The 16,787-nt window shown below is 39.6% G+C and overlaps 1 protein-coding gene across 5 annotated transcripts in view; it reads right to left on the bottom strand.

Moving 5' to 3' along the window:
* The window catches only part of nectin1b (nectin cell adhesion molecule 1b), a 313,306-nt gene that overhangs the window by 56,623 nt on the left and 239,896 nt on the right, over positions 1-16,787 (bottom strand). For all 5 annotated transcript variants that reach the window (XR_013817234.1, XM_079825765.1, XM_079825763.1 and 2 more), the window contains exon 7: positions 3,364-3,457. Coding sequence is in view for 4 of the 5 variants with exons in the window: in XM_079825765.1 (XP_079681891.1) it covers positions 3,364-3,457 (94 nt within the window). In the remaining variant the exon portion in view is untranslated. The remainder of the gene's footprint in view (positions 1-3,363; positions 3,458-16,787) is intronic.

A 16,787-nucleotide genomic window follows, 5' to 3' on the forward strand; every position in this document is an offset into this window, starting at 1 on the left:
CTTTGTGCTCCTCAAACCATTCCTGAACCATTTTTACAATGCGGCAGGGCGCATTATCCTGTTGAAAGAGGTCACAGCCACCAGGGAATACCGTTTCCATGAAAGGGTGCACATGGTCTGCAACAATGCTTAGGTAGGAAGTACGTGTCAAAGTAACACCCACATGGATGGCAGAACCCAAGGTTTCCTAGCAGAACATTGCCCAAAGCAATGGTCTCCACCGGCTTGCCTTCTTCCCATAGTGCATCCTGGTGCCATGTGTTCTCCAAGTTGCAGACCCCACAAGAGCTGCAGTGGCAGGAATGTGTTCTAGCCATCACAATTTGGCCCTTGTCAAACTCGCTAAAATCCTTACGCTTGCCATTTTTTCTGCTTCTAACACATCAACTTTGAGGACAAAATGTTCACTTATATCCCACCGACTAACAGGTGCCGTTATGAAGAGATAATCAGTGTTATTCACTTTACCTATTATAATGTTAAGTCTGATCGGTGTATATCTAGGACAAATGTCTAGAAAAATGTAGGGCGGATTTTGTCCATTGGAATTCATTTGATCGTTGGATCATTATGTTTTGCTATTGCTGTGATGCAGGGCTAGACAGTAACTTTTTTACAGCCACTAGACATTAACCAGCCACTGTGGCTAGTGGTTTTCCAAAGTTACTAGCCACTCAGTATTTTCACTGGCCACAATTTTGACATCGATACCATGGAGAAAATATGCCATTTAGATATTTTTAATACGATCTCATAATTTGGCAGAAGGTATATTAGGCTGCTATCACTTTAAGATCTGACACACGGACCCATTATACTGTTACACATGAGTTTTCTTTCTCAACTGTTTACATTCACTTAAAACAAAGCTGACTGTGTTTACGTGAATACTCGCCAAGCCCGGCATTTTGACATTATTTGGTATGTCCTTGACTGTGTAATTCAGAGCAATAAGGCAGCAAGTTTAAGATGGCTTTATGTCCGTGCTCTTTGGGTGTGAGCACAAAATGTGCAGGAATAAGTAAAATTATGCGCAATAACACCCAAAATTCGTGACTACGTTACACATCACTGATGAAATCCACCCGCATTTGGCGATGCCTCATTAGTGCCTGCGCGGATCGGTCGAATGAGGAATCTACATATATATTTCTATGATCGCGCTGGTATTTTGACCTTACTTGCAGGAAGTTATGGCGGTCTGGAGAGCTAATGACATTTGTCTGATAATAGGTGAAATAATAGCATAAATACAGTTCGGTTTCTCGCAGAAACCGATCGTTTTGTGTCTTAAGACATCAATGTGTCGTCACGAGCCACAGGATTTAATTTGAAGTTGTCTGTGCATGTTTTTTTTTTACTCTAATAGAATTAGACCCCATTCACATGCATTATACGACTGACAAACGGCAATGGTTGGAGTTAAAAATCTTCATTTGTGTTCTACTGAAGAAACAAAGACACCTACATCTTGGATGCCCTGGGGGTAAGCAGAAAAACATAAATTTTTTGTTTTTGGGTGAACTATCCCTTTAATGTCAAGCCCTCCTGTGATGTCATGTGAGTGACAGGTTGTCCCGCCCTCGCGCCAGTAAACACATCATCAGAGAAGATTGGAGATGTTGCAGCAAGAGATTATGGGGGCACATGAATTAAAAAAAAATATGATGTGCACAGATAAATAATGTATGATAAATAATGCAATTAAAAAAAAAAAAAAAGATTTGTCCATTTTTATTTCATGGTGACTTTAACTTACAATGTGCAACACGTTTGTTACAATATTTATTCATCCTTAGCATTATCATTAGTTAATAAAAATACAACTGTTCATTGCTCAGGTCCATTAAAGGTGCTGCATGTTAGAATGAAAGCTAATGGTTGAAATAGCTACTAAAGTCCAAATTCAAAATATTGTTTGCCCCATCCCATCCTCCTCAGATTCGATGCTCATGCAGTTTGCCAGTTTGAGGACACGCAACAGGAACAAGCACAATTGACAATGGAAGTCGAGGAGACTTACACACTTAAAGTTGATTAATTGATTTATCTGCGTTTTAATGTGCTTTTTTAGATTTTTAGATGGATGCCGAGGCATTTTAGGTCGGATAGAATCTGTGATCTCTGACCCAGTTTGTGTGCTGGCTTCCATGGCAGCAATACGCTGTGTTTTCCGCCAACTGGCAACCTGTGGTGTCAAAATACTATTGGGTAAATTGACAACGTGCATTGTCACACAGACCAAAACAAAAACAGACATTCCAACACAGAATGCACCTTTCAAAGCAGAATAACTGGCTGTAGCATTGTTTTTCAGAGAGACGAGTATGTGAACTTAGCATGTTTCCTAAATATCTGCAAACATATATGTTTATGCTTTAGTACAGTCAAAAACTTACAGCACCTTTAAAGAATATAAACAGAAACAAATTTTGATTGAATAATGTAATAGTAAAAGTTGAAAATAACATTAAATAGGATTTATATATGTGTTAGAAGTATTTTATTGTTATAGTTCATGCTTACTAATGTAGTTAAATGTTATGTAATGGAGCCTTATTGTCAAGTGTTACCGATGTGTTTATTTGGCACACATTATGACTTTTAAGACCACATTTGGAAAAGGAAAACAAAGTGGTAAAAAAAATTGTCATCGAATTTACCTAAATAAAAGAAGCACATGCAACTAGATAGGATTCATTACTACAGACTGGAAAATATTAAATAGCTGCCCTGCATTCCCTAATTACATCTCGCATAGCCTTTGGACTGTCTAACAGCATGAGATCATCTTGGCATAATGGTCATCATTCGTTCAAGTTCATCTAGCTGGATCCAACATAGCTTCACAATCGTTTCAACATGCTCACTGCTGGGGTACTTGTGCAACAACATTTGACACTTGATGTTTTATGATACAGTGATACTTGATTTTTTTTTTTTTTTTTTACCAGACTTTTTCCTTCAATACAGTCATGCAAGTTGCTATTCTGCTTTCCACTTTTGTTGAAGGGTATTAAATCAACAGTTTTTCAGCAGCTGTTGAAGAGATTAATTTAGTATTTACAAACAAACACTCAGAATTGGAAATAAGCTGTTTTAAATTAGCACTTCATTAAAACTGAGCTAAAATGACCAAAAGTGATGCGAGGTGTAATAACACTGCATTTATAAAAGATTGCGTTTTTTTAAGATTTTAATTAGCATTGGTATATCATGGGAAACTTAAATTAGAACAAACCATGAATCGCAGGCACTGTAAACATTGGAAAAGTGAAACTTTATGAAGTTAAAAAAGTGAAAGTAGTGATTTCAGAGGCAGACTCAAGACATTGCGTTGTGTTAAAGAGGAAGACACCCTACCTGGATCTCGTCAGATGTCAGGCCACCTTTCATGTCGCCGCTCTTTTTCTTGGGTGGCGGAGGGGCTGGCTTATGAGCAGGGGGGAGGTCAGTCCTGTTGGAGGAAAAAAGAAAACAGACTGACACCCGGTACCCTGAGAGAGCTTTCATGCGGCCATGACTTAAGCCTTGTGTGAGCACATGTAATGAGGAGTCGTGCCCACGTCTGTCTCTCCCGCCTGCCGGGGGTTTGATAGGCATATCTTACACTGCCTTTGTTGTAGCCAGTGCCATTTCAGCCGTGCCCTTTCAGCGGCTTCCACTAGCCATGGAGAGAGAGATAATGAAACCAGATCGTAATGGGCAAAATGGAGAGGAAAAATGAGAGCGCTAGGACAAGGGTGGGTTCGAATTATAGCCCACCAATCCTTTAAAGTGTCAGACACACAGCAAACAGTCTGATCCATGATATAAGGCACAGTATGGAAGGGTTGAACCAGGCTTTCGTTATTTCAATTCAGAGCCACCATCAAACCGGGACACAACTGGGAACACTAAAAATATCATACCAAGCCTCATGAATTTGAGCATAATTTGCAGTACATACTAGGTCACAAATAAATAGCATCGGATTAACTTTGCTTGCAAATAGTGCTGCGCTTAATTTGGTTGTAGCATTAACACAAAACCTAGCCAGTAGTTTGTAGGTTTGCTGCAAACCAGAGAGTTATGTAAAACCATGCACACTAACATTAAAATGAAGATTCCAGTCATATTAGCAGTCTAATAACGGCTATTTTATTTTACATGGAGCGGGTCACCTCTTGCGAGCCGCCATCTTGAAATCACATGACCAGCTGAATTCAACTTGATGTCTATAATTCTGCTGTTGCTAAACAATTTTGCTTATGGAATAAATGAATTATGGCTGATGCCGAACAGCACATTCAGGAGTCCAAATGAATGTTATTAATCCAAAAAGCCTTTACAATTGTAAACAGGATGTAGTAGTGAAAAGCTGATCGTTATTGTTGGCGGTTGAAGTTTTTTTTTTTTATGGATGGAGGAATGGATGGATGTATGAATATATGGATGGATGTATGGATGGATGTAAGGATGGGTGGGTGGATGGATGGATGGGTGGATGGATGGATGGATGTTGTTAAAGGAATAGTTCACCCCAAAAATGAAAATGTGATGTTTATCTGTTTACCCCAGGGTATCAAAGATTTGTCTGTGCATGTTTTTTTTTTAACTCTCATAGATTTTTTTTTTACCATTCACATGCATTATACGACTGAAAGACTGCAACGGTAGGAGTTAAACATCTTAATTTGTGATCTACTGAATAAACAAAGTCATCTATATGTTGGATGCCCTAGGGGTAAGCAGATAAACATAACATTTTAATTTTTGGGTGAACTATCCCTTTAACAATGTATATTCACTATGCGTGACGGTTAAGATCACTAATAATATTTTTGCCAGCCCTAATATATTATGATGGATGGTGAATTGATTCATAAAACATCTCAATCTATGAACAAGTTCTTATTTGATGAAACAGCTTTGACTTTAAGATGGTAGATACATATTTGTATACATGTGGTGTTAAAGTATTGCAAGACACTCCTAGTCACAGACATAGGCTACTGTACAAAAACAATACCTTCCTTCAAAATACCTTTTTGTTCAATTTTTTCCTCTAACAAACATTTAATACAGTTATACAATAAATTAATAACTATTAATGTAGGGCAAGTTTACCAAAAATTGACAATTATGTAATTTACTCACACTTATCTTCAGAACACAAATTAAGATATTCTCAATGTTCTCTCATTATTTTTGTCCATCTATTGACAGTTTATTAAGACACTGACAACGTTTATAAAGACAGTGACACTTAAGTAAATTATCACAGAATTTTCATTTTTGGGTGAACTATTCCTTTAATATATAGTACGATATAGTACAAACCTATCAAAATGTGTAAATAATAAATATGATGGAATTAATCATAGTCAATAAATAAACTACACAAACCAGAAAAATCCACATGTTTGTGAGCTGACACTAATCATGCACAAATATGATGATACAGTGCACTGTTCTAAATGCATAAGATTGGTGAATGTAATTATCAAATTCACCAATAAATGTCAAAAGGATCAAAGTCTGTCATGGAAAGGCATCTGTAAATATTCAGTTTATGTGTGGGGTCTTAAATACATTTGTGCAATGCACAAATATTTAATAGTTATTAAATATAGCAATGGTTATACTGCAGAGAGCATCCAATCACCCGCAGTCTGGAACTACCCATGACCTCTCTCATGACACTTCAACACACCTGGGCCTCGGCACACACCTGATGTGCTTCTGAAGAGTTCATGCCAACACCCGATATTCAATTTTACTTCCAATAAGTCACATGTCACTAAGTCTAGAAAAAAGTGAAGAACAGCATCTGGTGAGTCATAAACTGTCCAATTTTCTGCACTGTAATTTCATTCATAAAGCCTTAAAATTCAAATAAAAGCCAGTTCTCAGAGGAGAACTCAGACAAAACTCAAAAGCAGATGTCAAACTGCCACACACACGTACACACAAGCCCGCGCATGTAAGCACACATGCACCCACGCAAAATGTTCCACGCATGTGGGTGCATACACAAATGCACATCTGCGCGCACAAATACATACCAGACACTGCTCTAATAAGTTTTTGGGTGTCATTATTTGCATCGCTTGAAGGAGACCCAAATAATTCTCTCTGACAGGTGAGCTGCACAGGAGTTGCCATCTAATTTACAGAAAGAGGAAATCTCTTTCCTCAAGCATGTTAGCAGTCAGACATCATCCCGCTCATTCTGACAAGATGTCTGTGCTGATAGATAATGAAGGTGTGTGTGTGTGTGTGTGGCTCAGGTGTACCCTACGTTATATGGCACATGCCCTACAAATTTGGCAATATTCGAAATCCTTGGTCCTCATGAGGGAAACAGCTTGTAACTCATACCAAGTGATGTTTTTTGACAATGTAAAAATGCAGAAAGTTTTCTGTGATGGGTAGGGTTGGTGTAGGGGGATAGAATATAAATTTGTACAATATACAAATCATTATGTCTATGGAAAGTCCCCATAAAACATAGAATCCCAACATAAGTGTGTGTCAAAGAATATATCAAGGGAAAGACAGGCAGCATAACTCTTCTACATTTTACACAAATGCGCTAAAACGTGCACATTTCCAAACGCAAACAAACCGCCACATGTCGCTGTTGAGTTGCATGACCTTTCCACGAGGCCAAACGGGCTCTGTAAAGTCAGGGCTGCTTTGCGCATGAATGCCTCTCTCCATTTCCTCTTTTATACACATCACTTCCACTTCACATCACCTTGTATCACAGCAGAACAGAGGCGTGGCACTGGCACACGAGGACCTGTATAAATACTCACTGCAGATAAACACACACACGCACACACACACACACAGAACATTTCCAAGACACAATTCACAACAAAATCAGAAATTAAAAAAGGGAAATTAAATGTGCATATAGAAAAAATTTGCAATAGATTTTTGCAAGATAACATTACTATGCACATTTCTCAATACCGTGGGGGGAAAAAATCACATTATTACTGTAGTGCAATGCATATGGAAACTAAGGATTTATGTATGTATATATGTATGTATGTATGTAATTTCCACTATTTTCAAACATTTTACATTACATTTTTGTGAATGAGGTGATTCATTGACATAAAAATAATATCTCCATGGGCCTAAAACATACCTTCATTTACTATAAACTGCACCTATTTGTCTTTTGATGTTGTGCTGAAAAAGACTTGACACATTCTTGACAGGTTTCCTGACATTCACCTGGACAGAAACACACGCACATCATGTTCAAAGCCTAATGGACCATCTGTGGGCTGACAATACGGATGTGAGTCAGCAACTAAATAGTTCCTGTGTTCACTGTGGCCTTAAGCAAAGCACTCAACCCAGAGTCACTTTTAAATGACTGTGCCCCCAAATGAGTGAGCAGTAATTTACTTAACTCTTTCCCTGGCATTGACGAGTTATCACGCCATTCATGATGCAGAGCTTCTCTGCCAATGACAAGTTATTACGTCTTATCACTGTTATACGGTGGGGGGGGGGGGGGGGACTATTATGCATCTCCTGAATGAGTACAGTATCTCCAGATCAAAACGCAGGCAAAAAGAAGCAGAAGCGATATGTAAGCAGGTGCATATGAAAAACAATACAATCATCTTCAATAAACAGCATATAAATCAAAACTGCCTAATGTTACCGAATTAAATAATGACCCAGGATGAGCTATAGGACTGTGAAGCTTTGGGGGTGATGATGGACTCCATCTAGTCCATCTGTGTGTTGATCATCGTTCTGAATCTGATCCAGACATAGTCTTTGACAAAAAGTTGACAAAAAGTTTTTTTTTTTTTATGAAACATACCCACATTCAAGTGTTGATAAAAAAAAGCTGGTGGGGGCTGGCAACTTAAAAAAAAAGAGTTAAAATGGTTGCATAATATATATATATATATATATATATATATATATATATATATATATATATATATATATATATATATATATATATATATATATATATATATATATATAATTTTTTTTTATATTTTTTAATACTTTTTCCTAACACTGTGTCTACACTGGACGCGAATGTTGTGATGTGACAAAAGACTATGGAACCCATTATAATCAGTGATGTTGTCTACACTGGGTGTGGCACGACGCAAATAGCTTTGCAATAGTCGCTTTGTCACGTCCAGTGTAAACAGCTTCTAGCTGTTGCAGCGCAGCACGATGCAACGCATCAACACTCGTGTCCGGTGTAGACAAACAGTAAGGATCACTTACAAGTCGATTTTGCTAAATTTTTTTGCATACAAAGCAGTCATAATTTAATGTCGACCATTTTTGGGTACTTTACATTAGGTGCACTATGTGCTTATAAAAAGAAACAAAATGGGTTACACTTTATTTTAAGGTGTCATTGTTACAGTGTAATTACACTGAACAAAATTATAAACGCAACACTTTTGTTTTTGCCCCCATTTGAGCTGAAATCAAAGATCTAAGACTTTTTCTATGTACACAAAAGGCCTATTTCTCTCAAATTTTGTTCACAAATCTGTCTAAATCTGTGTTAGTGAGCACTTCTCCTTTGCCGAGATAATCCATCCACTTCACAGGTGTGGCATATCAAGATGCTGATTAGACAGCATGCTTATTGCACAGGTGTGCCTTAGGCTGGCCACAATAAAAGGCCACTCTAAAATGTGCAGTTTTACTAAATTATTGCACTACACAAAATGTTTTGAATATTATATAAAAAAGGTCATTGATTTGAATGTAAATGCCCCATGATATGAGCAAAATCGAATCACATTTTTCCATGTGGCTCATGAAATTTTAATTGCTATGGAAACCCGAATGCTTTATGCTCCAGGTATTACTTGCTTTTTACAGACACAATAATCTCTGAATAAAAGATGAAGAAAAAGAGCTCCAAACGGATAAATAGTTGAAGAAATGGAACACGTACGTTCGCACTTTTCGTACAGACAACAATTACACAGGATAATGATGATGCATTATAATTAACATAAAAGCTGCCAAGAGTCCATAATTCTAGCAAATCACAAATCTGCATAAGCGCGCAAATGACTGAAGTTGTTCTAAGCTGCTCTAAATATGAGTAATGTAACTGCCAGTCTAAACACTGCTATAGGCTGTGATGAAAGAATCAATGAATACTGCAGAGTTTTTAGAATACAGTTTATTGTACAACCACACTGTGAGGTGCTATCACCTCGTATCACCTCTCATTCACTGTCTGCACTGCTGTTCAACAAATGAACACTCTTTTTATGCAGAGTTTCAGAATTGTATATAATTGTGTGCAATTAGTTGCAAGAAAACAGGATATATTGTTCTTGTTTGGTCTATTTTTGAGGTATCATCATCATAGATTCTCTCAGCCCTAAGTAAATAAATAAATAAAATAAAAAAACTGTCTAGTGCAGAATAAGCTAATGTTCTGCAATAACACCACTGTTACAGATCAAAAAGGACCTTGTGTGTCTGGTCTACTTCTATTTAAATTTCAGACAGACACACAGTACAATTAGAGCAGACTGAGTCTTCCTGACCTGTGTGTCTTCAGAAGCCATTGCCAACTGGCCACAGCTGGAGACAGATGTACTGCAGTGAGGCAGCATCCAATCAGCAGCTGCCTGCAGTCCTAACACTGACATGTTCCTCTATCCAGACCATATATCAGTATCTGGATTTTACAGGATTCAAATAAACTTTCACAAATGCTAAAATACAATCACGTCCGTCTCATGGCTCAGCGCCAGACAATGCGCGAAAGCACATTGAATTTAGCAGTTGATAACGTAATGCACTGAACGTTCTAATCATACCGGTGTGATTGTATTTTCCAGGCTGAACACACCAGTGTGATCAAAGGGTTATATGCATGAAGTGGCGTGGGGGACCCAGCCTGTCATTCTGCACTTCGGATGAGGTTTAGCTAGTCGATAGCTGCATCGGAGTGGTCTATTGTCCTCTGGAGTGGAAGATGAAACTGAGCTTCCCCCCTCTGTGGTGGTTGCTCGCACTGAATCGGATTCGGAGTTGATGGCCATGCTTGCCTGGGCCACCGTGGGCATCTGGCTCAAGTGGAACCCTGCACCTTGTCCTGAGTGCTGGTGGATGGATGATTGGTTCCTGGGTGTGGTCAAGGTTCACAGCCACGTTCAGCCCCAGTGCCTTTCTTCCCGGAAGTGCAGAAGTGGTCCAGAAGTGCAGAAGTGGTGCAGAGGTGGTGCAGAAGTCATGGAAGGCACCTTTTACTGCCCAACGCAGTTTCACAGCCTCCTCCATTCTCACTACCCTCGATGGTGTGGCCACCAATGTGGAGATTCCACAGGTGGAGTGTGCAATTGCAATGTACTTGTGCCCGCACAGTGTCACTACCTTACAGAACCATCCGCGTCTCCTGTCCATGGCCTGCAAAATGACAACAGCCCTGGCTGCTTAGGCTTTCAGTGCTGCTGTACAGGCTGCCACCACCCTGCATGTGATGGCCATTCTGCAAGGCCATCAGGCCAAAGAAGTCAAAGAACCTCACAAGGGTAGTTCTGAGTCAGGGTTGATGCAAGGACTGTAAACAGTGACTGATCTTACCCTCCGGGCAGCGAAAGTCACGACGCAGGCCTTCAGCAAGACAATGTCCTCCTTGGTGGACAAGGAACACCATCTCTGGCTGAAAGGGATGCCGACAAAGTCTACTATCTTTACACCCCAATCTCACAAGGCGACACTGTAGAGGACATTGGCAGTCCAAAAGCAGACTGAGGCCCCGGCATGATACCACTGCCACTAGGCTGCCGCGGGCTGGTCCCCAGTCTGCTCGTCGCAGAGGGTATCCCCCTGCGGCTTCTACACCTGCTCTGGCGTGATGGGAGAGTTGAACCCGGATGCCCCATCGAGCCCCCCACTGAAAAGCAATGCAGCCCGTCCCTCAAGCTTTTGCTAAACCCTCTAAGCGTCCATCTAAGCAACACTGAAATGGGCTGCCCAGAGATGGAGAGAGCTGCTCTGAAACAGGAGGAGGTGATCACACCACTCCTTCCCCCGGAGGAGGGCCAGGTGGAGAAACTTCAGTTTCATTTGAAAGAGTTTATTTCTGTTAGTACCTACTTTTTGAATAAAATAGCAGTTTCCTCAGCCTCTGGACCATACTGGGTGTGGCTTGGCAGTGAGTGACGCTCAGCTTCTTCACTCTCAGACATCCCAGCCATCACATTCGCCACAAGCCAGGAGTTTGCATTACGAGGATGCACTGCTTCCTCAAGCCTCCCTAGACAGTCCCTCATGGGAATCACGGAGCCAGGTAAGATGACGAGGAGGACTTAAGTGGCCTACCACCGGCGGTGGTAGATGCTATCACTCAAGCCAGAGCTCCCTCTACTAGGCAAGTTTATGCTTCGAACTGGAGTCTTTTTGCTGAGTGGTGTTTTTCCTGCCCGATTAGCTCTGGGCTTTCCTTCCTGCAAGAGAAGTTGGAGTGGAGGCTGTCCCCCTCCATCTTGAAAGTAGATGTCGCTGGACAGGATACATGCCCAAAGTTCCCAACACTCCTTTTCAGGTGAACTTGCAAGCGCTGCCCCCAGAGGAGGCAGAGCCAGCCCTTGTGTTGGTGTGTCCCATTTGTGTGTTTACGTGGACCACATGCAGAGCTTCAGAAGCTCTGAGGAGCTCTATGTCTGCTTTAGAGGTCACCAAAAGGGAAAGCCAGTTGGCCTACTGAATAGAGGATGCCATCGTCTTGTCGTATCAGACCACTCAGATGTTGCCTTCTCCTTGGTGTTGGCGCACAGCACCTCTTTGGCAGACATCTGCAGACCTGCATGCTGGGCGACACCTAATACTTTCGCAAGATTCTACAATCTCCGGGTGGAGCCGGGTTCATGTACACTGACTCAATTGCCCAGCATTTTAGGTCTTGTTTTTTATAGAAACATATTTAGATATAGTAAATGCTGCTATTCATAATTTTGTTTTATATGACTACTTTTTCAGCAGTATGTTGACTGTAGGTTAACTACATTAAGGTTCTTACCCTAAATGATTATCTATACAATTTTACTGGAATCGTTGTCAAAATGTACTCATCTGTTGTTCCAAACCCATACAGTATGTCTTTCTTTATTCCTTTGAACAGAAAATAAAAATTCACACTATTTTCCATGCATTTGTAATGGGCAGGGATATTTTTGTTATTGTTGCTATTATTGGATAGAAGATTTTACATAAATAAACTAAAAATTAAATCTATTTAAAGACTTCAAAAGGCTTGGAATATAGTGCATGAGTCATCTAGACCACTTTTACGTAACTTTCATGGTGTTTTTTTGTCATTTTGGAGCTTTCACAGCCCCAGTCCTCATTCACTTTCATAATGTTGAAAGGAGTAGCCACAATGTTCTTCAAAAATTCTCCTTTTGTGTTCCACAGAAGAAGAAAAAGTCATATGGATATGACAGATTTTTCATTTGTGAGTCAACAATTAATTTATAATGCTGTCTTTGTAGGTAGATGGGTTTCAGAACAGCTAGAGGGTGTTTGTGTGTGTGTGTGTGTGTGTGTGTGTGTGTGTGTGTGTGTGTGTGTGTGTGTGTGTGTGTGTGTGTGTGTGTGTGTGTGTGTGTGTGTGTGTGTGTGTGTGTGTGTGTGTGTGTGTGTGTGTGTGTGTGTGTGTGTGTGAGAGAGAGAGAAACAGAGATTTGCAGAGGGATAAGCCTTGACAGACAGCGTCACTTCCAGATGCACCATTATCTTTCTTCAAAGGGACAAAATAATGAAAGGCAGCTAAATAATTCAGAAACTTTCTCCTTTCCAGCTTCTCTTTTCGTAGAAAAGGATCATTCCCTCTTTGATCCCATTCTGAATTCCACACGCTCACTCTATAGAGAAAATTGATGTAATTATTGATCCAATTAGACTTACGAGGTACCACAGTGGTTTACCTTTTTTCCCTTATTGGGTATCAAGCAGAGACACAGAATGGTGCTTTAATTCAAATGTGTACCAGGTATGAATCACAGAGCTGAACAATTGATTTGGCTACTAAAATCCAACAGGAAAGAAAGGCCCCAGACACAGCAAGCAGAAAATAACTCACACTTCTGCCAAATGATATCAGGTCTTTTGCATTTCAACTGTACTGGCTTAAATGGCACACGTCGTACACCATACTTAAACCTTCGTGAATTTTTGAAGACAGTGATTCTAAATACTTATTCAAATAAAAAATAAAATGAACTGCATTAAAGGGAAAAGTACTGTCAGCAAAGTAAAAGGAAGCAAAAGGGAAATCATTATAGGCTTTATGACACTTAGATGTAATTAAACCACACAGATACCATAAACACACACACACACACACACACACACACACACACAGAAAGCTATTTGAAAAGCACTGCCTATTTCACACAATTATATAGGTGTAAACATGCTAAATTATGCTTTTTAGCAACATTTCTAATAAAGAGCACAAATACACCCCCAAGACTACATGACATCACTTCCTTCGATTCTCTCTCTATATTTATCAAGCTGCAGAATTACAATCGAATTCCTGAATGTAAATTGAAGTATAGCAAACATGATGTTGAATTGTAATATAACTTAAGGAAACTTAAAATGAAAACTGAATTAACACATAACACAGAAACTTCATAGGCGTATATCAATCGATATTTGAAATACCACATATGCACTCAATAGCCATCATGCGCGAAAAACATTTCCAAATATTATGTCCGAGTGACGTGCCACTGCAGGTAATGCTGCCACACTGAAACAATTCAGTAAACAAGAAATTAAGATTAAACAACTCAAATTCTAGACACAATACGATTGCCCAACGAAAACGAAAAAAGCCACAGCATAAGCTGACAAGTCTTTGTGACCCTGAATTATTCAGCATGTTTTAATAAAAAGGCTACATGAATTATTTAATGACTCACTCATAAGATCAGTCACTTGTTTACTTCTTGAGTGAATCTGTTTTTGAAGGAATCATTTGAATGAATGATTCAATGACTCACTCATAAAGCCAGTGACTTGTTTGTAACCTGCGAAACAAGTCATTAAAAAATCCAAGTAGAGTGATGCATATCCATAAATATGAATAATGTAAATATAGAAATTAAATTATTTTATTACCACATTACATTTTTTTTTTTTTTTTTTATATACATGTGTGATATCCATGGTTCATATGGCTTATAAGCCATTATGAAGGAACAGAAATCCTTCATATTTAGATTATTTTATTTTATATATATGTTTTTTTTTTGACAGCATGTCTCTATATGAAATTATTTGCCAATCCCAGAGTAAACACATTCTTGGACACAGTGTGCGTTATGATGTTAGGAACATTTAATTATAAATCCTCATTCTGTGTCTAATGCAAATGTGAATCCAGTCTACCATTAGTTAGGATTTAAAGTATTCTGACATGAATAGCCCTACAGGTTGACTGGTGCATCCAAATGCTTGAACCCGCGTGAACGATGATGTAGCCATTCTTGGCAGGAAACATAGGAGTGCAGGTCTGGCCACCTTCACGACCTGCCCTTCTCCTTGGTCTGTTGGCCACGAAAGGCTCAGGGCAGCTTAAGAGGGAAGATTTGACAGGGATAGAGAGAAAAACATAGCTAATCCCTGCTCTGAAAAGAGTAATCTATGAGAAAGGGTTAGGAATAAGGGAGGAGAGACAGAGAAAAAAAAGGAAAATTACTTTCTGTGATCCTTTGACAAAGGAAGTGAGGCTATCAGTCGAGAGATGCCGCCTAAATCCGTGAAGAAGAGAAGGTTTAAATATGATGTCTTTTTTTTTTGTTTGCACCTTTTCTTACAATCAGAGCTGCAACTCAGCCTGTTGCTCAAGCCAAGTTTATGTTGTGTTTATTTATGACTTTAGGTCCAAAAATCTCAGTGGGCAGGATGTGAAGTGAGGCCAGTCTCCGGCACCTCCATTGATCTCTGTTGATCACAATCTTATTTGGTAATTTAAATGCTAATGACACTTCTAATTGTGCAACAGGGGAAACCAAATCTGATATGGAGCAGCCAATGATGTGCTACTCCTTGTCTCAGATAGGATCCTCTGCGATTCAGAATTACTGTTAAAGTGAGGAAATTACTTTTAGGATATTATAATCACGTGTCTCCTTCATCAGACTAGACCCTAACTAAAAACAAAACTATCTATCTATCTATCTATCATCTATCTATCTATCTATCTATCTATCTATCTATCTATCTATCTATCTATCTATCTATCTATCTATCTATCTATCTATCTATCTATCTATCTATCTATCTATCTATCTATCTATCTATCTATCTATCTATCTATCTATCTATCTATCTATCTATCTATCTATCTATCTATCTATCTATCTATCTATCTATCTATCTATCTTGCCAAAAGTTTTGGGACGCCAGCCTTTACATGCACGTGGACTTTAATGACATCCCATTCTTAATCCTTAGGATTTAATATGGAGTTGGCCCACCTTTTGCAGCTTTAAACATCTTCAACTCTTCTGGGAAGCTTTACACAAGGTTTAGCAGTGTGTTTATGGGAATATTTGAGGAATATTTGGAATATTGGAATATTTGTGAGGTCAGGCACTGATCACAGGACAAGAAGGCCTTGCTTGCAGTCTCCGCTCTAATTCATCCCAAAGGTGTTCTATCGGGTTGAGGTCAGGGCTCTGTGCAGGCCAGTCACGTTCCTTAACACCAAACTCACTCATCCATGTCTTTATGGACCTTGCTTTGTGCCCTGGTGCGCAGTCATGTTGGAACAGGAAGGGCCATCCCCAAACTGTTCCCACAAAGTTGGGAGCATGAAATTGTCCAAAATGTCTTGGTATGCTGAAGCATTAAAAGTTCCTTTCACTGGAACTAAGTGACCAAGCACAACCCCTCAAAAAACAACCCACACCATAATCCCCCCTCCACCAAACTTTACTAATGCAGTCAGTCAAGTACTGTTCTCCTGGCAACCGCAAACCCAGACTCGTCCATCGGATTGCCAGACAGAAAAGCGGGATACATTATTCCAAAGAACACGTCTCCATTCCTCTAGACTCCAGTGGCGGCGTGCTTTACACCACTGCATCCGACGCTTTGCAATGCACTTGATCATGTAAGGCTTGGATGAGCTGCTTGGCCATGAAAACCCATTCCATGAAGCTCTCAACGCACTGTTCTTGAGCTAATCTGTCGGCCATGCAAAGTTTGGAGGTCTGTAGCAATTGACCCAATTGCTTCCACTGTTATAATACCACTAACAGTTGACCGTGGAATATTTATTAGTGAGGAAACTTCACAGGTGGCAACCTATCACGGTACCATACCTGAATTCACTGAGCTCCTGAGAGTGACCCATTCTTTCACAAATGTTTGCAGAAGCAGTCTGCATGCCAAGGTACTTTATTTTATACAACTATTTATGCAATATTTCAAATACTTGAAATCGCACAAGCTAAATCACTGAGATGCAACAAATTTCAGGTGCTGTGAAATATCTTCAAGGGAACCCAAAGCAAATCCATATTGTTGTTTTTGGGCTAAAATCAACCCTGTCACTGTAACATGCTTTCTGCTTGTGCACGGAAGTTAAATTATTGCAGCAGAGCCTTTAAAATCACTTCAGCTCTGGTTGTCAGAAGTCAATACCAGTCCACTTATGGGCCACACTGCTCTCAAAAATCAAATAGTGCCATATTATTATCGTACACAGGAACACATTTAGAATCAAGGAAATAGACTGCATCGATTATATA

The sequence above is a fragment of the Gobio gobio genome, assembly GCF_949357685.1.
Source record: "Gobio gobio genome assembly, chromosome: 9".
Classification (NCBI taxonomy): domain Eukaryota; kingdom Metazoa; phylum Chordata; class Actinopteri; order Cypriniformes; family Gobionidae; genus Gobio; species Gobio gobio.